Raw genomic sequence first — 20,824 nt, forward strand, 5'->3', positions numbered from 1 at the left:
TCCAGGTGGGGTCTCACGAGAGTGGAGTAGAGGGGCAGAATCACTTCCTTTGACCTGCTGGCCACACTTCTTTTGATGCAGGCCAGGATACGGTTGGCCTTCTGGGCTGCGATTGCACATTGCTGGCTCATGCTGAGCTTCTGGTCAATCAGCACCCCCAGGTCCTTCTCCTCAGGGCTGCTCTCCAGCCATTCCGCACCGAGCCTGTATTTGTGCTTGGGATTGCCCCGACCCAGATGTAGGACCTTGCACTTGGCCTTGTTGAACTGCATGAGGTTGGCTTTGGCCCACCTCTCCAGCCTGTCCAGGTCCCTCTGGATGGCATCCCTCCCCTCCAGCGTGAATAAAACACCACAGTCCTTCCTACTCAAATATTTTTTAAGACTTTCCCCAGAAATGCCAGGGTCACCCTCTTCTCAACTTACTCGCTGCCAGGTTTTTCCCCCAGGCTTGTGTTCCACCACACCGGGATTTCTGCCCAGTTTGCCTTCTGGACTTTCTTGTGGACATATGCCAAATACTATTGCTCAGGCTGTGTTTCTTATTTGCTGATGTGAAATCTCTGATTTCACTACTTTGCTCAGGTGACCCCTTCCTGGCATGGCCTCTCCTGATCTCCATTTATTATAATAAGCAATTTTGGCTTCTTTTAAGTACCTCAGTAACTCCACAGGCTTATTGTCCCTTGCTGAGGTTCATTCTGAACCTTTCTCTCTTATGCCACCTTACCTAGCCTCATCTACTGGTTTCATAGCTTCACCCACACTTGCCTCTGACTTTTATTACAAAAGTGACAGTGTTAAATTTTACTCATTCCAGAAAGTTCCCACTCTGTACCCATTTATGTCTTTTTAATCCCAACCATACCTAAAAGGAATCAAACAACCTTTTTCTTCCTGTTTCATAAAGAACTCTCTTCTACTAAACTCTCTACTTTTTTACCCTTTGGCCACCATTCCTTTTGTCCTTAGAGAGGACCTAACAGGCCGTGAATTAGCATGTAAACAATACCATTATTAAGCAAACAAAGAATTCTTCTGAGCAATTCTCTGAGGTAGTTCCAGACAAAGCTAACTAATTTGGTCCCGTCCTCATTTAAAGGCCATTCTTTTCACATATTCAAGACTATCCCTAAACTACAATCCAAAGGAATGACAGAAAATTGTAAAGACATACCCAAGCTACTGATCTCAAGGCCCTTGTTCAAGTTACCTCGGTCAAGTACCTACAGGGTGTAGCACAGGGGTACAAAGCACAGTCTGAACCAGGGGATGGAGTTTTCACAGAAGGCTTTAAAGCAAGTTTCACATCCAAGGTTTCATTCAATGCATGTGACACGCAGAACCGCCTGCTCCCCAAGGAAACTGTGTTCATGCAGGAATATGCTGAGCTTGTGGAGAGTTCTGAATTCCTTCGTGTTCAATGAAATCTGCCACAGGATTCGGATACTACCAGATTATTTCATCTAAACTCATTTGGCCTTTTCCACCGCTAAAACATCCCATTAATCTATTTCAAAACATAAGGAGTTAAGTTAAAATGAGTTACCTTTTCTTGATATTGACGCCGTGAGGAATCCAGAGACTGAATGAGGGCAGTGGCGTGACCAACAAACATGGCATAGCAAGTTGCCCCCACGATCATACTTAACATGGTTATCCAGAGGTCGGACATGCTGACGGGAGCGCGGGCTCCATAACCAATGCAGAGCATATGGCTCATGGCTTTGAAGAGCGCGTATGAGTACTGCTTTCCCCAGGAATCGTTCTGCAAGAAAAGAGACAAGTGACTGAGCCAGCAAGCAGCTGAAGGAGAAAATAGATTTGTACCTGTATAGTGGGATCATAGATTACTAGTGCATGAGAAGAGATATTCCTTCTAAATTAATTGTTAGATAAAGCGTCAGAGATTCTGCCAGATACTACTTGGCACAGTGAGATGAAATAAAATTGACTATTTTTAATACATGATTGTATTCTTAAATGTGGGTGTTAACCTAATTACAAGGAGACTAAAGGTCAATTTTATTTTACAGTCCATGGCAGACGGATTAGAAAGAGCTGAGCACGCAGACTTTTCAAGCGCAAGAAGGTAGTATTTCATTTTACTATGCACGAACATACTCCTCTGGCCCCATTTCTTTCTTTTCAAAGTTGTCCATTTTAAAACGCAACCACATTTCATCTTATCAGCTGCTTCAGTTCTCAAGGACAGAAAAAAAAGTGTTTGTTGTAATGTCCACTTATCCTGTATTTTCTTGTAATATTGTGTTTATACCAGAAGCATCTTAATGCAAAAGAAGTCTGTTTATTCTGCAATCATAGCAAACCCATGTTCGTAGCCACGGTCTGTGAAACACAGCTCAAAAGAAAAGGTGAATACCTGGGTCCTGCATTTCTGATGTGCAGCTACCCCTTATTCTCTCTGGGACACTAGAAGGACCTGACAGCTCACTCACAAGCTTTTAAAACTGCAAAGGTGTTGTCAGCATCCTCCCTTTAGCTTTACATAGAGACAAAGGGGCTGTTCCCAGAGAAAAGCAGACACTTTAACACATTCCAAAAAGCCCTGGGACTCCTTGTCAGATTTTTCTATTTTCCTTGCCAATGGAATGAAACAAGAATAGGAAAAAAAAATGTGCTTGGGGGCACACAGCGTACATGAGAAAACACAGTATTTACCACAAAGAGCTAAGAATAATCTCAGAAATGAAGAAGCGAAGAAGGAAGAACCGGATAACGTTAGTAAATTAGGCAGTTATCCAGTAAATTGTCCAACATACAGGACCAAAAATAATAATCCCGTTAACATAAACAAATATCCAAATAAGCAGTAGCATTTATATATAAAATTTACATTTGAAATACCAATATTTGGGTCTCTCTTCCACCCATACAAGCTTTGCTCAAATGGTCTTCTTTGAGAAAGAGCTTCAGGCTTGCTCTCTTGCCATTTAAATGCCAAGGTTACTAACTACTTTTGTGTGTTTCATCTATTAAAATGCTTTTTCTAGACCCCCTATTAGCTAAAATAACTGGTAACACGAAATAAGCTAACAATTCTTGGATTACAAATGATAAAGTTACTATTTATTCACTAATATAACAATTTACAAATTAATGGTTCCTCTGTATTTAGATTTCTAAGTTAAAGCTTTTCAGATTTGTGAGCTGTTTCTGTCTTCACAAATGAAAATTTTGTGCTGCAAATTCTGCTAAGGAATAGGTTTTCTATGTCTGTACTTCAAAAAAAAAAGAGACTTAGACTGCTGAGAGCCAGGTTGGTTTCTCTGATTAATGACGAAATAAGTTTCCTTTTGTTTTAGGGATTAAAAAAATACTCCAAAAATCAAAGAACTGCAAAAGCTTCCCTGAAAAAATCTCCAGTTCAGGATTCAAATACCCAGCTGGAGCACAGAAACGCCTTGCCATCTGGGCCAGTGCAGGTATCTTTAATGCAAGTTCCCTGTCTCTCAGGAAAGTAACTTGTAGCAATCAAGACACGGTCTATTTTGAAGGACTTTCTTTCCAGCTGATATCAATCTCCTTTGGGTGGAAATAATTAATAATGGAATTGCTAGAGACCCATACCAAATTCTTTAGCAGTTGCAGCTTTCTATAGACTATATTGGGGAAAAAATAAACTGCTTGCTGCAAAAGATATCTGTTTTTTAAGGCTACAAGCAGCATATTTAAGCCACAGTATTCTAGAGGTTGTAAGATCAAAACCTCAGTTCTTGCAGGGCTCCATGCAGTGGATCTTGCTCCTAAAGTGTGTTTTTTAGCATAGCTATTATAAATATCAAATAAAAATAAAGCTGGTATTGATCTTGTATTTGAATCTTTTCTATCATATCCTTGGTGTGATAAATCTCAATTAAAATTCTTTCAGTAAAATTATATTTTTACATCAAAGTTTTTGAGTGTATCCAAATGCTGGTTGATTTTATTTCTTGTCTGAGATCCTTTCCAAGTCTGTGAATTACAGTTTTAAGTAAAATACCATTGTCTTTAAGAAAGAATAAGAAAATGGAAGTGAGGAGAAGCAAGGAGAAACAAAATACAAGGAGGGCTTTCTACTAAGTATGTAAGAGGGCAAGTGAAAAATAATTAAATAGTACTTGAGAAGTAGTACCACAAGGGAATAAGTGAGGTGTAATGACAGAAGAGAGTTAACTAAAAATGTACAACAAAATAAAAAATAGTATGTTTAACTAGGTGACTACCTTTACATATAAGCCAAAGTAGGATCCAACACCTCAAACATTGCATGTGGCTCCATCTGACTATCTGACTCCATCTGACATCAGACTCCATCTGAGATGGTCAAGGCCATCTCAAATGGCTGTTTTGTTACACAAGCGGCTTTAGATATTACTAGGCAGCCTGTGAGAGACCTTGTTACAGGCTAGGTACATTTCAGACATTTGTGAATGGATGGTCCTGAGGAGCTGGTTGTCAGATGAGTAGAAGGGGTTTAGCAGAACAAGAAAAAGACCTGGTGAAAAAGCCTAACAAAACATTTGAATTCAACTTGGATTCATTGAAGGATTTTATGGCTGAAAATAACCTGCTAATGCTTTTTTATTTTTTTTTATCCTTAATAATCAATCAGTTCTTGTATAATCAGTTGCAAACATTCGTCTTTTTAGTTTCTATGGGGATTTTTTTTAAGATGTTGCTGAATGAATACCATTGTGGAGGGTACAAATTTCAGTACAGTTACTTGTGTTGCTCAATGATTTATCCCATGTATAAACCACTTAAAAAGAACATTGGTTCTAATGTCAAATCCTATAAATCATGTGTGCTACTACCAACGTCACTATATGAAATAATAATTATTATTTAATTATTTTCCTACTTGTGTTGTATAACCTAAGGGTTTGGGAGGACCAACTTTAACTTTGTTTCAACGTGAGAGGTTGGAATTTTCCACAACCTCATTCCAACATGCGGCTTTTTCTGTATAAAAGTGAGGAGCAGCCATTCCTCTGCTACTAGCCTACAGAGATTTTTTCTTTTAATAAAAATCATTTTTGCATTTGCATCATAAGGAGATTTTTACATAACACATTCACAGATAATATCCCTGAGTTAATAAAAGCCTATTCTATGGAATAAAGAATCCTATGTTTACATAGCCAGCTTTTCTTTAATATAATTCTAAAATATTAATACTTACATAAATACATATTAAATGTTTCCCTAAATGGTCATATTCTGTTTTTAATGTATAGATTTTAAAAAAAAACAACCAAAACCACAAACGTCTATGAGCTGAAAAAATCTCCTACCAATCAGTAAAAAAGGGCATTAAATTTCTTAGTTGACAATGGGTTGATCACTGTTTCCAGATTAGCAGTAATCGGTTTAAAATGTTTTAAATGAAATGACATTAATTTGGAAAAACTATTAAAGACTGTAATTGTGAGAAATACCAAAGCTGTTTAACCAAGGATTGATTACATAATCTAGCTTGATGACATTAGGAAATCTTCACATTTCTGAAAGCAATGATCACTGATCATTTGCAATTAGTTCTGTAACTATATACATTAACTTAGCAGTTATCCTGAAGAATACATTAATCACAGGGCACTTCTGATTTTTAAAAGTCTGTTTCCAAGCCTCTTCCTTCACCACAGGATGCTATCCTTTGTCTCATAATTTCACACAAACCTGCTACAAATATATATTTGTAATATTAACTTTTAAGCTCATACAAAATAAATCACAGAAAGGTCACACAGCACCTTCTACGGGACAACAATAAATGGCAAATTATTTTTCTCAGTGGATTAAGACAGGGTTTCTATTTTACTGGAATCTACGGAGATTTCCACCAGGAGATTTTGTTGTCATCAGACAAACCAATTCCACTCCCATATTGTAGTCATTCCCTCAGGCACAGCTTATCTTCCCTCAGCCATACCCTTGCACTGAGATATAAATTGATTTAGAAATCTCATAACAAGCAGACTATTGCACAGACAGTAGGGCTTCCACATTTTTGACTCATTTCCTTTTTCCTTTCACATCACGGTCGCTGCATGTGTCACATAACTGGTCCTCTCAGTTTGCAAAGGCGTGCTTTACGATCATGGAGCAAAGATAGACCTAGGAATTAAGTGAAATGGTTTCTAGAAGGATCTTGAATTCACAGTCCTGATTCTCCCTTTAGTAGGAGTGGGGAACTAGGCTGTCCCTACCTCGAAGAGCTTGCCTTGTAATCAATCACACATACCCACTGCCTTTAGGTTCTTTTGAAAGTAAATGATATCTGCAGGAGAGAAAATGGATACAAATCTTGAAAGGATATAGATGGTTTGTGTCTATCCTAGTAAATTAAAAAGCATCAAAAAACATTTCCAAGTTCTAGAAGGTGGTTCATATGTGTATACTATTAGAAACTCCCCTGGTGTGGCACTGGCCATGTAGCATTCTCCCAAGCAATAGCAGGTCTACTTTGGAGCTGGCGTGAGTGAGGAACCATTCCTTCTAAGCAGCTGGCATGAGCTTGCCTTGTGCTGAAACCCAAACAAGATTAATTCTATGGACATAGTAGTTATTTCCTGTCCCAGTCCTACCCCGGTGCCCATTCAAAGTGGGCACATTTAATTTATGAGCATGGAGGCAGCTAGGCAGTCTGTAAGTAAGCCCTCTGGTTTTAGTGTTGTCACAGAAAGTTATTGCACAAAATGAATGTAAGGTTCAGGGTGGGGCTTCAAAGGTCAAAGAAAGCACAAAACATCCTTGCTCGCAAGGTAGCACATAGTGCAATGCTTTAACGCAGTAGTGGCTCCAAGGAAATATCTGCCTAAAACCTGGACGACATGAGCCACTGCTGGTCAAAGTTACTGTAAGAATTACAGTCTTTTCCAATGGGAATCCAATTAAACTGTATTTGTGGCTTCTATAGCTATAATATGAGTTATTTGCTTGTATTTATTTGCATGCTATCATTTCCAACAGTTTCCTAAAGCCTTGTTAAATTTAAGAATTATTTAACATATAATTTAACTAATCAAAAAGGCATGCTAAGAAAACGCTATACCTGCATGTTAATAATGTTTCTAATAGGTATGTCAGAGAGAACTAGAAAAAAAGTCACATTTCTTACCAAATCCTGCATCATCTAAGTTCAATGGCCAAATTCTCCCAATTGTTACACCTAAATTTTCATCCTCAAAAGTTTCTGATGCTTTGGATTTGGCATCTACATGTCTTCAAAGTCTGGCTCTCCGTATTAAAGAATACAAGTTTGTCATGGTTTAACCCCAGCCAGCAAATAGGACCACGCAGCTCCTTGCTCACTCTCTTGTTTCCCCCTGGCAGGGTAGGGACAAGAGGGAGAAAAGGAGGGGAAAGGATATAAAAAACCCCAAACTCGTGGGTGGGTTGAGATAAAAGTTTACTCAAACAATAATGGAAAAGGAAAATAACAATAATAGTAATAAAAAGTCGCCACCCCGGAGGTATTTAAAAGATGGGTAGATGTAGTACTGAGGGACATGGTTAAGTGGTAACTTGGCAGTTAATGGTTGCACTTGATGATCTTAAAGGTCTCTTCCAACCAACATGATTCTATAAATCTGTGATGCTATAAAAGAATAGACAAGCCATAAGTCACACTCACCGCGCAGTGAATTGGTTGCCCAGCCTGACCCAAGCAGTGATCGCAGCTTCCAAACACCCGGCCAACCCCCCTTTATACCAAGCATGACATCTATGGTATGGAATATTCCATGGGCTGTTCATGCTCCCTCTCAGCTTCTATGGGAAGCTGAAAAAAGTCCTTGAATGGTATACGCATCACCTTGCAACAACTAAAACAATATGCATGATTGACAGTCCTTTCATACTAAATCTGTAACACAGCAAGCACTAGAAAGAAAATTAACCTTATCCCAGCTGAAACCAGGACAAAGTTATATCCATTAGCAGTAATTTCCCTGTGTCACCTAGTTATATGCACATAACACTGCCATGATGTCATGGTTTAGACCAAATCCACTACTGGGGACGTGGGGGACCCCAGATGGGACCGACAGATGCTCCCCTCTACCCCTCTTCAAAGAGAGAGGCAGAGGAGGGAAAAAGAGAGAGTTTAGAAGGAACTACACTATTTTAATGAAATATTAATAATAAAATAAAAGGAAATAATGAAAGACATACAAAACTGTATCAAGCTCCCAGGGTGACAGTCACGTCACCGTCTGGCACTGGGGCAGTCCCAGGCTGGACCCAGTGATGGACGGGAACTGGATTCCGGATCTGGATTCAGGATCGGGATCAAAGGCAGACGAACAGACAGAGTCCTCCTGGGACAGCGGCCACTGAAGAAAGAGGGCTGACCCTTTGATCCCTCAGCTTTTATACTGAGCATGAGGCAGATGGGACAGAATACCCTGTGGGTCAGTTTTGGGTCACCCGTCCTGTCCGCTCCTCCCCACAGGTGGGACCCCTCTACGCTTTTCCGCTTCCGACCCTCCAACGGGGCAAATAACAAAATTATCTGCCCTTGGGGGTCACAGCAATAAGTCTAAGCAAGACCCTCTCTGCATACCATGGCTGGGCATCAGCTATAAACAGCAGTTTGATCACTCTGAGAGCAAATGGTGTCTGCACAATATGCTGTTAATTTCAGTAGTTAAAATAGGCCCAGCTAAGAAGCAAAGTTGCAAAGTTACTGAACAAAATTGGTCCTGTTTTACCTCAGACCAGGTCACATGAGACTAGAATTGGGCCTTTAGATCAAATCACTCATTTCAACAGTGATCCATATACACATTTTGATATGGATTTATAGCTTACATACTTGTCCAGCAGTCAGTTGCATACTTTACTGCCTCTGGCTTGATACAGTACCTTTGAGTGACACCTTAGTTAAAATCTCAGACAGGAAATTAGAGCAAAATACCATCTCAGCTTTTCAACTTTCAAATAAGTTGTTTGAATACCACAATGAATAAACAAGTTGGGCAATGGCAAAGTTGTGCAATATTTACTGTTTCAAAACTCATGCAGTTGTGAATGTACTATCATGCAAAACCTCTGCTTCTTATCGTAACTATTTTAATAAGAATCTCTCGTTTTCTAAAACTAGTAAACAAAGGCAAGGTGGGATCAGACTTGGAAGACTAAAAATTCTGCTGTTATTGTAAAAATCTTAAGCAGCACAAAGAAGAAAAGTATATTTTAGGCAGTGTGTAAGTACATATGATTTAAGGAAAAAAACCTGAATCGGTAAGCTCAGTGGAGTAAGCAGATGTCTTCAGAAACTTCTCAACATTTCTCTCTGATACGTGCACAGATAACAGATGGTGCAAATGACTCAGCATATACTTTCAAGACCAATACTGGCAGAAAAATTTTAGAAAGTGTTTGGCATTGCATTCCACAGGAAAAGAAGTTTGACTGTTGGAGCAATGACTAAATATTATATATTTACTTTGGTCAGAGTGGTTACGTGATTTTGCTGTCATTACAGCTTACTCATGTTTTGGTGCTATGTCGTTGGCACTAGCTATCAAACATAAACAATGTAGCATAACAGATCTTTCTTTTTCTTTTGATTATTTTTCCTGATGCAGAAAAAAATTGAATATTTATCTGCTAATACATTCCCCCATTAAAAGCAAGCAGCAAGAGTATCCACCTGTGATCAGCTTTTCGGGGTAAGAAGGAATAATTTTCATCATCGAATCAGTGTGGCAATTCATGAACAGCAACAGCAGTGCAGATATTTGGCATAAACACACAGTTACAAAATAATAAATTAAATCTTATGGGAAAAATACTTTTTCTGTTCTTTTGCCTATGAATCAGCCCACTCTGGCTCATCCTTTCATCTGGTCACTGTGCTCCCTTAACTGAACCCAGAAGACCGAAGAAAGTTTGTAATGCATGAATCCAATTTAAAATAACATTCCATTCCAAACGTTTATTTTAATAAGAATTTTTAAGGAATTACAGCTTACAAAGCTGTTACAAAGCTTTTCTAAAGTTTGGAGTAAAATGTTAAAATAGAGATTATGTCTATTTTTCCCATGTGAAAATTTAACAGTGCTAGGAAATATTCTCTCACCGCGGAATTTGATTGTACTTGTAATTTTTCAGAAAGCGGTTGTTTTGACTTAAGCCAATTAATACTCTCCAAAACAACTCCTGAACACAGCCTCAGAGTTATCACAGGTTCACTTGAGGAAACCTTGCCTTGGTAACTAAGAAGTCCAGTTGTATGGGGCCAGGCCGTGGAAGCAATTGACTTCCAGGAGAGAAACCAGACCTTGGCATGTTTAATCTATCAGTAGTAATAGAGCCACCATGTCAATCAGTCAGTGACAAACTAAGGGACAAATACTGGTGGAGGAATTTTCCAAAGTATACCTATTACTTCTTCTTACGCCCATCTACTGGAAAAGTGAGATCAGAATACAGTGAAGCAGACAGGCATTTTTAAAGGGTTTGGTTTGTTTTTCAGTTCCTCAAAGAACTCTCACAGGATGCGAACTCCTACCAGGGGGACATTGTGGGACTCTAGATTTTGCCTACCAGTTGTGACTATTCTTTTATACATCTGTTGTCAAACTTACTAGGTAGCATCATCTTTAGTAACAACTACTATCACTCGAGAGCATTCCTTCTCCCCTTCTTTGAAATCAATTTCATTATCACAAAATATATATATATATAAAAATAAAGTTTTTACAAATGCATATCTCTGAAACTGTAGATGTTACCATGCCATTCTATGCTGAACTTTGTTGTTCAAGAGCCTTTTATTGAAATTTATCAAATAATCTAAAAATCTGATTAAGACATTTGGCTTTTGTTCTCCTCTTTCATAGCACACTCAAAGTTTGATGAAGTTCAAATCACACTGGGGTTTGATCCTGAAATAAACTTAAGTGCCTTTGTTTACAAGGGACTGACTGGAACAGATACACATTGTCTGCCAAAAGGAAAATATGTTCCAATCAGAACAAGTACACAGTAAGAATTGTGTGGTCACAATAAGTCATTACAACAAGTAAGTACATCTACAGGTTTTTAGTAAACATAATTTCACTGGGCAAACAATGCATCCCAAAGAGAAACACTTTCTTACAAGAAAAAAAAAAAAAAAAAAGAGTCAAAACAATGGCATGTCTAATAAGAGAATACATAAATCCTGCAAGAAACATTTTCAACCCGAAACTGAAGTTCATGAAATAGCAGTGTTCAGGAGAGATAAAAAATCAGAGTGCATTAAAGACACCATATCTTTTATTTCTGCTATTTTCAGTTGGTGAAAGGAGCTGGATGTAATGCAAAATAGTTTACTTAATAAGCCTGAAGCACTGAATCAAACCATTTATGAAATTCTTTATAATGCAATGACCAAGAGAAGCTTTGAATTTTCAGCCATAGCTGTCCCATAGTCAAGAACAGGCAGATGATAATGTGTGCTTAATATAGTACAGTTTGGGGAGACAGCTGAAGGAGTGAAGTGACATAAACCTGTCTCATGACTCGACAGTGTACTGCTTTACGGAAGACTGTTAGGGGGACCCTCCACTGTCATAGACAATATTTGCAAGCAATTTAGAAAAGAGAACTTGGAAGAAGGAACTGCATCTCCCTATTCTGTGACCAACTCAGACTAGACAGCAAATTAAATGAGGCATCGGATCTCAAATGACAAACGAAAATGATATGGTTTTGGCAGTGGACATTTATCTTTCTGAGTGCAATCACCATCCTCTGTGAGTCAAAGTGATTCTGAAGCTACATAAAAACAAGGAAGTAAACAACCAACTTAGCAAGTGGCAGAAAAGCCTATCATTAGTAAAAGGCTAGGAAAACTTGATACATAAATTGAAGTACATAGACAGACATGCACAAAATCATAGTATCACAACACATTCTTACCAAGAACATCTCAAAACATGCAATCCTGATTTTCCAAGAAATACTTTCATCCTTGTTCTATATACGTAGATACATACTCTAGCAAAATATTTTTTTTTTGTAAGTATTTGTAGGAAAGTGTCCTTAAGACAAAAAAAAAAAAATAATTGCGGATTAGAGTAGATTAAAACAGTCTAATATAATCCACTCATAAAGGCAAATGTGTCTATACGAGGTCTGAATATGTTTTAATCTGCTTAAAAATGAAAAAAGGTGAACCAATGCTACTTTCACGCAGAGAATCAGCAGGAAAAAAGGCACTGGGATTCAGGAGTTCCAGTGCTTTAAAAAACAGATTCTTCCCCTGGTAAGGTGATGCCTGGTACCACATGGGCAAATTCAAATACTTTTCTCTTTAGTCTAAAAATACAATTTTTATCACGTCTCATTTTCTCTTTAAGTAATGTAGTTTTTAAGGTGGAGGTTCAGTGCTGGTTTTAAGCATTCTTCTCCACTTAGCTGGTATTGAAGGCAACACTTTTCTTGTCAGTTTTTCAATTTATTTCCTAACCTGATGCCTTTGAGACTTCAGGCTACATCTGGTTACCTTACAGTTCTTCAGGAAATTAACTTGCTAAATATCTGAGCCCTCAAGAGGCTGGTCTGCTTTTTTGGTAAATCACAGTCCTTCCTCAAATACTATGTCCTACAAAAAGCTGTGCATTATTTTATTAGGCAGTGACAGCAGGAAGCAAAGGAGTTTTGCAGCTGAAATCCTATTTTGGCTCTACGAAAAGAACAAACCTCGGTGTCAAAGCAAGTAGGCTTGATCTAGGTCAGAGGCTTTTCTTTTTCTGAGAACTCATCTGAGTTTTGCTGATGACCTGTTCTTAAATTCAGACGCCCTAAAACTGCAGGTGTTTAACAGAGTCTGCAAGACTTTCAAGGTAATAGATTAATATAAAGGAAAAATGATTTAGCAGCCTAAACGCCACCCACAAAATGATGTCTAGGCATTAAAAAAAAAAAAAGAAAAGAAAAAAGACTCATAAAAAAATTCATTTTCCTCCTCTACCAGAGGGACATTAATCTAAATTGTAGAAAAATGTCCTAACTTTTGGGGTACCAACATCATACTCTGAGGGGAAGGAAGGGGAACGTGCTCCTCTTCTTCTTGAGGGAGTTGACAGAGAACCCAAGTGACCCTGTGGCATTCACCTAAGAGGTGAGGAGCACCCAGGTTCCATTTCCAGCTCTAGAGACAGAGACGCCCCTGTACAACCAGCAGCCCATGCCCACTCAGTCACGCTGGGCCCTCTCAGGTAAAGTCAGCCCAGCGCAGGTCACAGCGCCAAGGACAGTCAGCAAGGCCAGCTCTAGACCATGACAGTATGGTAGAGCCATGACACTGTGACACCACGCTCACACTTCTGACCTAACAGGAAAGTTCACATGGACTCAAAAAGTAATTGGCCAAACCACTGGAACAGCAACTATAACATCCACCTGCTGAGTAGTTTAAAGGAATTCAGGTTGCTCAGTCTAGATACCGAGGATGAAAATGCTGCGACTGAAATGCGTAAGGCTGAGGCAGATGGCCCAGCCCAGAGGACAAACCCTAGGAAGAGGCCAGTCATGGGAGGTCTAGGACTGATGCTTGACGGAGAGAAGAACAGGAAGAACACCATGATCCTGAGTGATGGAGGATGAACGGGAATAGTAACAGTCCACTGCATTTTGTACTGTTTACACATGGGTATCTACAATGACCAGTAGCCCAACTTGTCCTGGGTTTTGTTTGCGAGAATGGGCAATAAGGGAGGAAGGCATAATAAAATTCCACATCAGCTGACTTCAGGTACTTCACCTTGTTGGCTAAGTGAGTTGGCGAGTCTCCCTAGGCTCCCTATACAGTCAGCAAAAATCAGACTCCTGCAGATGGTGATTCAGAGAAGAAGTTTAATGCAGGTGCTTTTTATCACCTCCAGGGGAGACTTTCTCTCTCCATCAGCCGCCTCCATTAGCTGCCTGAGCTCCCCTGCTGAGCACACCTCCGTTTTCATGGATGGACATGCCTCCCCATTTCTTCCTTGCTCCAGTCCAGTGGAGAAAATAAAATTCCTAAGGACAGTTTCTTCTCTCAAGCTATGGTTTAATTTTATGATCCATGGTTTTGCTTTTGCAATTGAATTTGACATTCAGATCAGGACATGGGTTTGGCCTTGCAAAGGCTGAGAAAAGTCAGTGGGGCTCTCTAAGAGGTGCTGGAGATTTGACTAGGTGAATTCAGTTCCAGTGCAGTGGCTTTAATTTAAACATACTACAGTGAGATGGTGTCATAAACCATGGATAGGAGCAAGCGAGAGACGAAAAAAAAAAGATACCTAATGAGAACAGAGGAATGCTTAGAATGCAAACTTCGTCATTATTAACTTACATGGATAAAGTTGTACAGCATAGAGCACGCACTGAGAGTAAGAGTTCTTGGATTCAGGGCACCTATTTCAATATCCGTATCTTGAAGGCATGGCATTTACTTTGCTTGAAAAAGGTTGAGAAGGATGTTAAATTGGAAACAACTTAAAGGACTCAGATTCTAACGAAAATAGCATGTATTTACCCAAAAATTGTGTTATCTAACCTGCAAATGATTGGAAACTTTCTTCAACTAGAAGCTTCATATTTACTGGGCATCTGCTAAATGACAAGATTGCTCTTAAAAATCTGATAATCCACTACGTATCTATTATATGTTAAGTATAATCAAAAGAATAGTCTTTTCTACTATTAGTTGGTCTGTTGAAACAAAGTAATCAAACCATTCATTTAAGAGAAATTCATTTAAGTTTGCCTTGAAAGCAGTACCATGTCAATATTTGTTTATGTTAAATTTAGCCACCCACAGCACTATCTATGGCACCAAGTATGAATAGTGATAAAGAACATCATTTATTTTTATCGCAGCGGTGTTTTGCATCCTCTAAGCACAGAGGTAAAGACAAGTTTTTGCTGACTTACAAACAAAACCAGTTTCGTAATTCCCACCAAAAAGTTAACAGACTAAAGTTCTCATTTAATTGAAATTAGGTTTAAAATGGTCTTGAATCAAATCTAACTTCAGACCACATGGCTATTTTGTCCTTCTGAAGTTTACATTAAAAATCCCACGATTCTTGATAAAAAAAAGAAAATATATTAAATTATTTTTCAGATCCAACCTTTAGAATCAAATCTATGAAAAGGAATGAAATCACTCTATGGAAGGAAGTTCATCTGAGGACATACTAAAACAGCTGTTGTTCTTCAAAACAACAAAATGCCATATTTTTCTACTCTCTTTTAAAATAAAACTGAGAGTCCTTATGATTAGAAATGCAGGTTATATTGTATTTGGATGAATTTTTCATTGATACCATACATATTAGTTGTTAATAGAGATTATTCATTCAGTGTCACCACTGTAAGTGAATAATTTAAATGGCATTTTTTCTGTCTTTAATATTATTATTCATGAGTAAATTTTGAAGAATATCTTCTAGATAGTCTGTGTAAATATCTTCTAGATAGTCTGTGTACAGATGTCTATGAATTATCTGTGTGAGCAAGCACTGAGCACTTTTTTCTATCAAGTCTGAAAGCAAAAGAGTAAAATCAACAAGCTTTGTTAAACCCTAGAAATCCTTCATCTTTTATTTATTTGTATACATGCCAACTTTATGTTTCCTCAAATCATGTTGAGATGGATGAGCGCACTGGCTCATTTTTTTTTTTAAAAAAAAAAGAGACTTCTGCGTCAGATGTTATATTTCTATTTAAACTGCCTCATTCCTTCTTTCTGCTCCCCACATTATTTTTTGTTGTGTTTTGCCTTCACAATTCAACTAAGCTGGTTTAGGGTTAATATATTTGATTAATCTGCAAACACGTTCAGTTAGGAGCACTGCAGTTATACGGCTGTTTCTGAGGGTATGTGGCATTTCCAGGGTGCACTTCCTGTCAGCATTTATATGTTATCCTTCCCATAAACAGCTGCTTTGTAAAAATACTAACTGCAAAAGCCTAAGGGAAACTCATTCTTGCATATTCATACAACTCAGAAATAAACTTATTTCTTTTGGGGTAAGTTTTATGCTACTCCATTTAGGCACAAAAGACTATGTAGCAGCAGGAAGGTCTTGCTGCAAGACTAAAGCCATGACAATTGGTGTTAAGAATAACAAGAAAGTAAAGGCATATTTTGTATATTCTCTATTGCATCTGCATTTAATATACAGAGATGAGGGTAAGGCACAGTCAGTCTTTAGGTGAATGGTATGGGTTATGAGAGCTTAGAGAGAGACATCTGCATAGGTCCAAAAATTCCAGAGTCAAATCTGCCCTCACCTACTGGACACGTAGCATGACTGTCCATTGCCCTTGAGTGTACCTTTCCAGGGTGAGGTCTTTCATCTCCTCTTCACATAAATCTGAGCTAAATCTATAGTTTGCTTCCACCACAGATTTTAATCATGTACCATAAACTTTATTTCCGAACATCTCGAATAAGCTATTCAAAATAAATAGAAAACTCCCTCAAATATGATTCTGTCGTCTTTGTTTTAGCAACATTTAACTCAGTTTAGATTTCACATAACTTTTGTAGTTGTATCTAAGAGACAAATTTAAAAGGCTTTTTTACTATTAGAAATAAGCATAGGGATACTGCACGTTATTGCAAACAGTGACAAATGATTGTAGCTCTGCCTTTATTCCTGACCACCACTCAATTACTCTCTGTAAAACTGAACTAGCAGTCTGAGTAGACTCTGCTTGAAAATACCACTTCTAAGTAGAAAGTTATTCAAAATCAGTCATGTAAGTCCCTCACTATCTATATCAACAGATAATCCTTTTTTGATTATATGTACTTTCATGAAAGTGCTAGGCTACCCTCAAATGAAAGCAAACTTCATCCTCTTTCAAATATAAAAGACCTAATACAGTGACTACACTCTATAGTATTTTTTCCTAAAAAGATGGAAAAGGATAAAAATATTTTATGGAAATGCAAAAGAAATCACATTATCTTATTTTATTACAGATTAAGGCATCTTGGATGGACTAAAATGATACGTGAGATTGACTGGAGAAGGTACATGAGTAATCTGTGAAGAATATGGGAACTATTTTCTTGTTGCATTCAAGTGCCAATTGATCATTTTCAAAGAGATTGTTTCAAAGCATTGCTCTTGTATTTGCAGTAGTGCAACATATAGGCAAAACTGTATTATTGAACTAGACTTGATAGTGTACATCTCTCTCTGCTCCAATCCTATTCATATGAGATTGTCATGAACCTTTTGTAATAAACCCCAGCCATTCAAAACAAAGAGGAAAAAAAATGTTAAGGTAATGTCAATAATGTCTTTCAGAAATTTACGGAAAACTGTATTTTTTCTATACAGCTACATTAAAAAGATTAGTAAATAATTTATAGCAGTTTTTTTTAAACAGTAAATGAAATGGACACAAAAATCTAGATAGCAGAAAGAAAAGAAAACATATATAAAAGATACTGAATGTTTAAAGTAATTGATACAAGAAAGTGCTCGCTATGCTCATACATTTAATACGTAGACATCTGTACACAGACTATCTAGATGATATTCTTAAAAATTTACTCACGAATAATAAATAAAATACTGCACATTTCAGGTAATGTAAAATTTGTGGAATATTGCTGTATTTCTCCTATAGAAGATCCTTTCTATCATTTCTATTAAGTTACATTATTTCCTGAAAGTTTGATACCTCTGTTTGAATTACTTCAGGTTCAGTCTGCTCAAATGAGTGTATGTGCAGAAAACAGGAACAGTAGCAAAAGGGAGGGAAGGAAGCAATGTTAAAGAAAGTTACCCTACTCTTTTAAAACAAGCAAAATACATGCAGCTTAAATCCAGATAAGTTGGGTACTTTCCTGGCTTATATGCACAAAAAGTATGAACAAAACCAGTTCAGACATTAAGGAATATCAATAGATTAAAACAGATGAAAGAAAACAATAATGCCATATATTTCCTGATTTTCTCATGTTCTGGTAACCAGAACTGGATGCAAATCAAGACTTCCAGTTATACAGGGAATTCACCTTGTTTAGCTTTTAGCTTCATTCTGAATTAAAGTGAAAATATGAAATATTACCATTTGTTTAGCATTTAGCTTCAGTCTGAATTAAAGTGAAAATATGAAATATTAAAATTTCCATGGAAGGAGAAGTTGAGAAATAACCAGATTTAAAACATTGTTATGATGCCATCTTGCCTCCCTCTGGGACTTTGGGAATCTAGATTACAGATCCTATGCACTACTGACGTAGGTCTGGTGGACAGAGGTCAGTGGAAACAAAAATATCTCAAGTGTCTGATGTAAGAAAGTGCCTCAGTTCAGAATTACGTGACCCAAACCAAAGTATCTTGCTTTGATTTTTTTCTCATGTGAAATGTAAGCATTCTAAATGCACAATTTCAGGTGTCAAATTCTCATGTCTAATTGCATCTCAATAGAGGCTTCTCTCCAGATGTACTTTAGGTACTAGGATGAGTCAGGTGCTGAATAGCTATATGTGTAAAGTTCACATTTGATATGGCAAAACCCCTCAGTCAAAAGCAGTAAAATCAGTGCTCTTGAGAGAACCTGATTATGATAGGGCTGATAATGACGTCTTGGCAATAATATGCAGCTTGTGCAAAGCCAATTATCTTTATACAGTCTTACAGCACATGGATCAAGAATTAGTGCATATTAATATAGATTTGCAATGAAAAAGAGAAAGATTTGCTGAAGAACAGCTGTATATGAATGGTATTCATCTGAATGTATCTACATCTGGATTTATTCTGGGAAACCCGCTGTGCCATAAATATTCCAGGGGTTCAGGTTTTGGGTATTCCAACCACTGGACAAAAGGCCACCCATGGAGAGCTACTTCAGAATAATTATTTCACACTGGTATCCCAGTTCAGGCTGGAATACCACCACATACAGATCAGCACTTATGATTAAATTTACAGAGACAGAGCAAAGTAGACTGAACCAGGTCCCCCAGATCAAAGGGAACACGCTTTTCTACAACAGGGAAGCTGCATTTGGCCATGAGATGATTATAACTCCCCCTGAATATTCATTATAAGGCAAATGGGGGATGCAAGGTTCTAAACTACAATAGGTCCAACTTATGTTTCTGCTTTAGTTCACATTTTTTATTAAAGAAATGACTTAAGGTACGCAATATGATGTCTATGATTTTTCTCTAGAGTGTTTATCAAAAACATCAGACTTAACCCAATTATGTCCAGTTTCTTGTATTCTTTCAAGTTTAAGACTTACATAAAATATTTTGTAATTTACAGTTACCAGAAATACCTTCACAATATACTGCAGTATAAGTATTTATGAGTTGGGCTGATTCTTGAGGGGGAAACATGGAAATTAAATTCTGATGATAAATGGGCAAGTCCCTCCTTGCATCCACATCTTGATAATTTCCTACTAGCTCTTATGACAAGGAAGAAAAACTGTGGAAATAAGTTAGTATCTATTAGGTACATCAATTTGCTTTAGCATGCTTCCTCTAACTAATTGTTTCATTATTCTTATCCCATATAAGGAAGACCACCTTTCTATCTGAAAGAAACAGAAGCACACAAGACAGCTGACATTCATTATAGAAGTCATCCTCTTCAGCACCTATTACCACATCAGTAACCCAGTGCTACCATCAACACTTACAAACAGGGGTGTCCTAATTTTCATCCTTTCTCTGTAGAACTGAGCACCAATATCTACCAAAATAACTATCAGGAGCAGCATTAAATAATTATATGAATACTACAACATTGAATTTAAAGTATGTTAGTGATAGTAAAGTAAGGTAGCAGGGCTCATGACAGTAGTTGAGCTCATAATGATAAACAATTTCCAAAATTGGTGGAGTTGTGGGATTACAACTGGGAATACCTTCTTTGAAGGATTATTTTCACTTTTGTCTTAGTTTTAAAGCAAGCATTTACAGATAACATGAATAATTTCACTAATGTTAAACTTTTAGGAAGTTTTAAGCCTCCCTGTAAATGATTTTGCACCTTTATTTCTCAATTTTGAAGTTTCTACATCTCAATTAGCTCACGGTATTAACACAAGGAGCTCAAAATGATAACCCTAGAACACATCAATGGTAGTAGAGTCGTGAAGATGAATGCATTTGGCATTGTTATATGTCAGGAGGCCTGACTTGAACAGAATTTAAAACAGTGTCTGCTATATTTCAGATTTTTAGAAAGATGAGGAAAAACACTGCTCTGCACCAGTGTTTCATGGCTTGAAAGAGACAAATAATACAATCTCAACCAGAAAACATAAAAGAAGCAGTAAAAAAATAGTATGGAATATATGAATACAATTTTCAGGCAAGAAACAGCAGCCATGCTGTAAATAACTTTTAAAGCATACTGTATAGTTGCTGCATTTGATCACAGGAACTTCCTCATTATTTGGAATCAATTTCCTGTTGGTAGAAATCAATACACAGAAAAAGATCTAAATAATGACATATTTTCAATTAATGTGACACACAGGAAATCTTATAACTTTTTATGTAAGCACATCAGAAATCTACTGTCAAAAATACACAGTTCAAAAGCACAGGAGACATCAGCAAAATTATAGAGAATATTACACCAAAGGCAAGAACATAAGAAGCAAAAGTTATTACTACTTCCCTTTCTAGCTGTGCAATAGTGGATGACCTACTAACCTGTCAGAGAAAAGAAAAAATCATAAGCCAAAACCTATGTGGTCTTCCTAAAGCCTCAGCAATTGTTGTAAAAACGAGAGCTTGATTTGTTTTCCTCTTCATTGATCACGACACACTGAGTTAAATCAACAGTGTCCTC

At 37.5% G+C, this 20,824-nt stretch overlaps 1 protein-coding gene across 1 annotated transcript in view; it reads right to left on the bottom strand.

Annotated features, from left to right (window-relative positions):
- HCN1 (hyperpolarization activated cyclic nucleotide-gated potassium channel 1) overlaps positions 1–20,824 on the bottom strand; it is a 197,094-nt gene that overhangs the window by 75,288 nt on the left and 100,982 nt on the right. The window contains exon 4 of the mRNA XM_009894211.1: positions 1,549–1,767. Coding sequence (XP_009892513.1) covers positions 1,549–1,767 — 219 coding nt within the window. The remainder of the gene's footprint in view (positions 1–1,548; positions 1,768–20,824) is intronic.

The sequence above is a fragment of the Charadrius vociferus genome, unplaced genomic scaffold (assembly GCF_000708025.1).
Source record: "Charadrius vociferus isolate BGI_N301 unplaced genomic scaffold, ASM70802v2 scaffold70, whole genome shotgun sequence".
Classification (NCBI taxonomy): Eukaryota; Metazoa; Chordata; class Aves; order Charadriiformes; family Charadriidae; genus Charadrius; species Charadrius vociferus.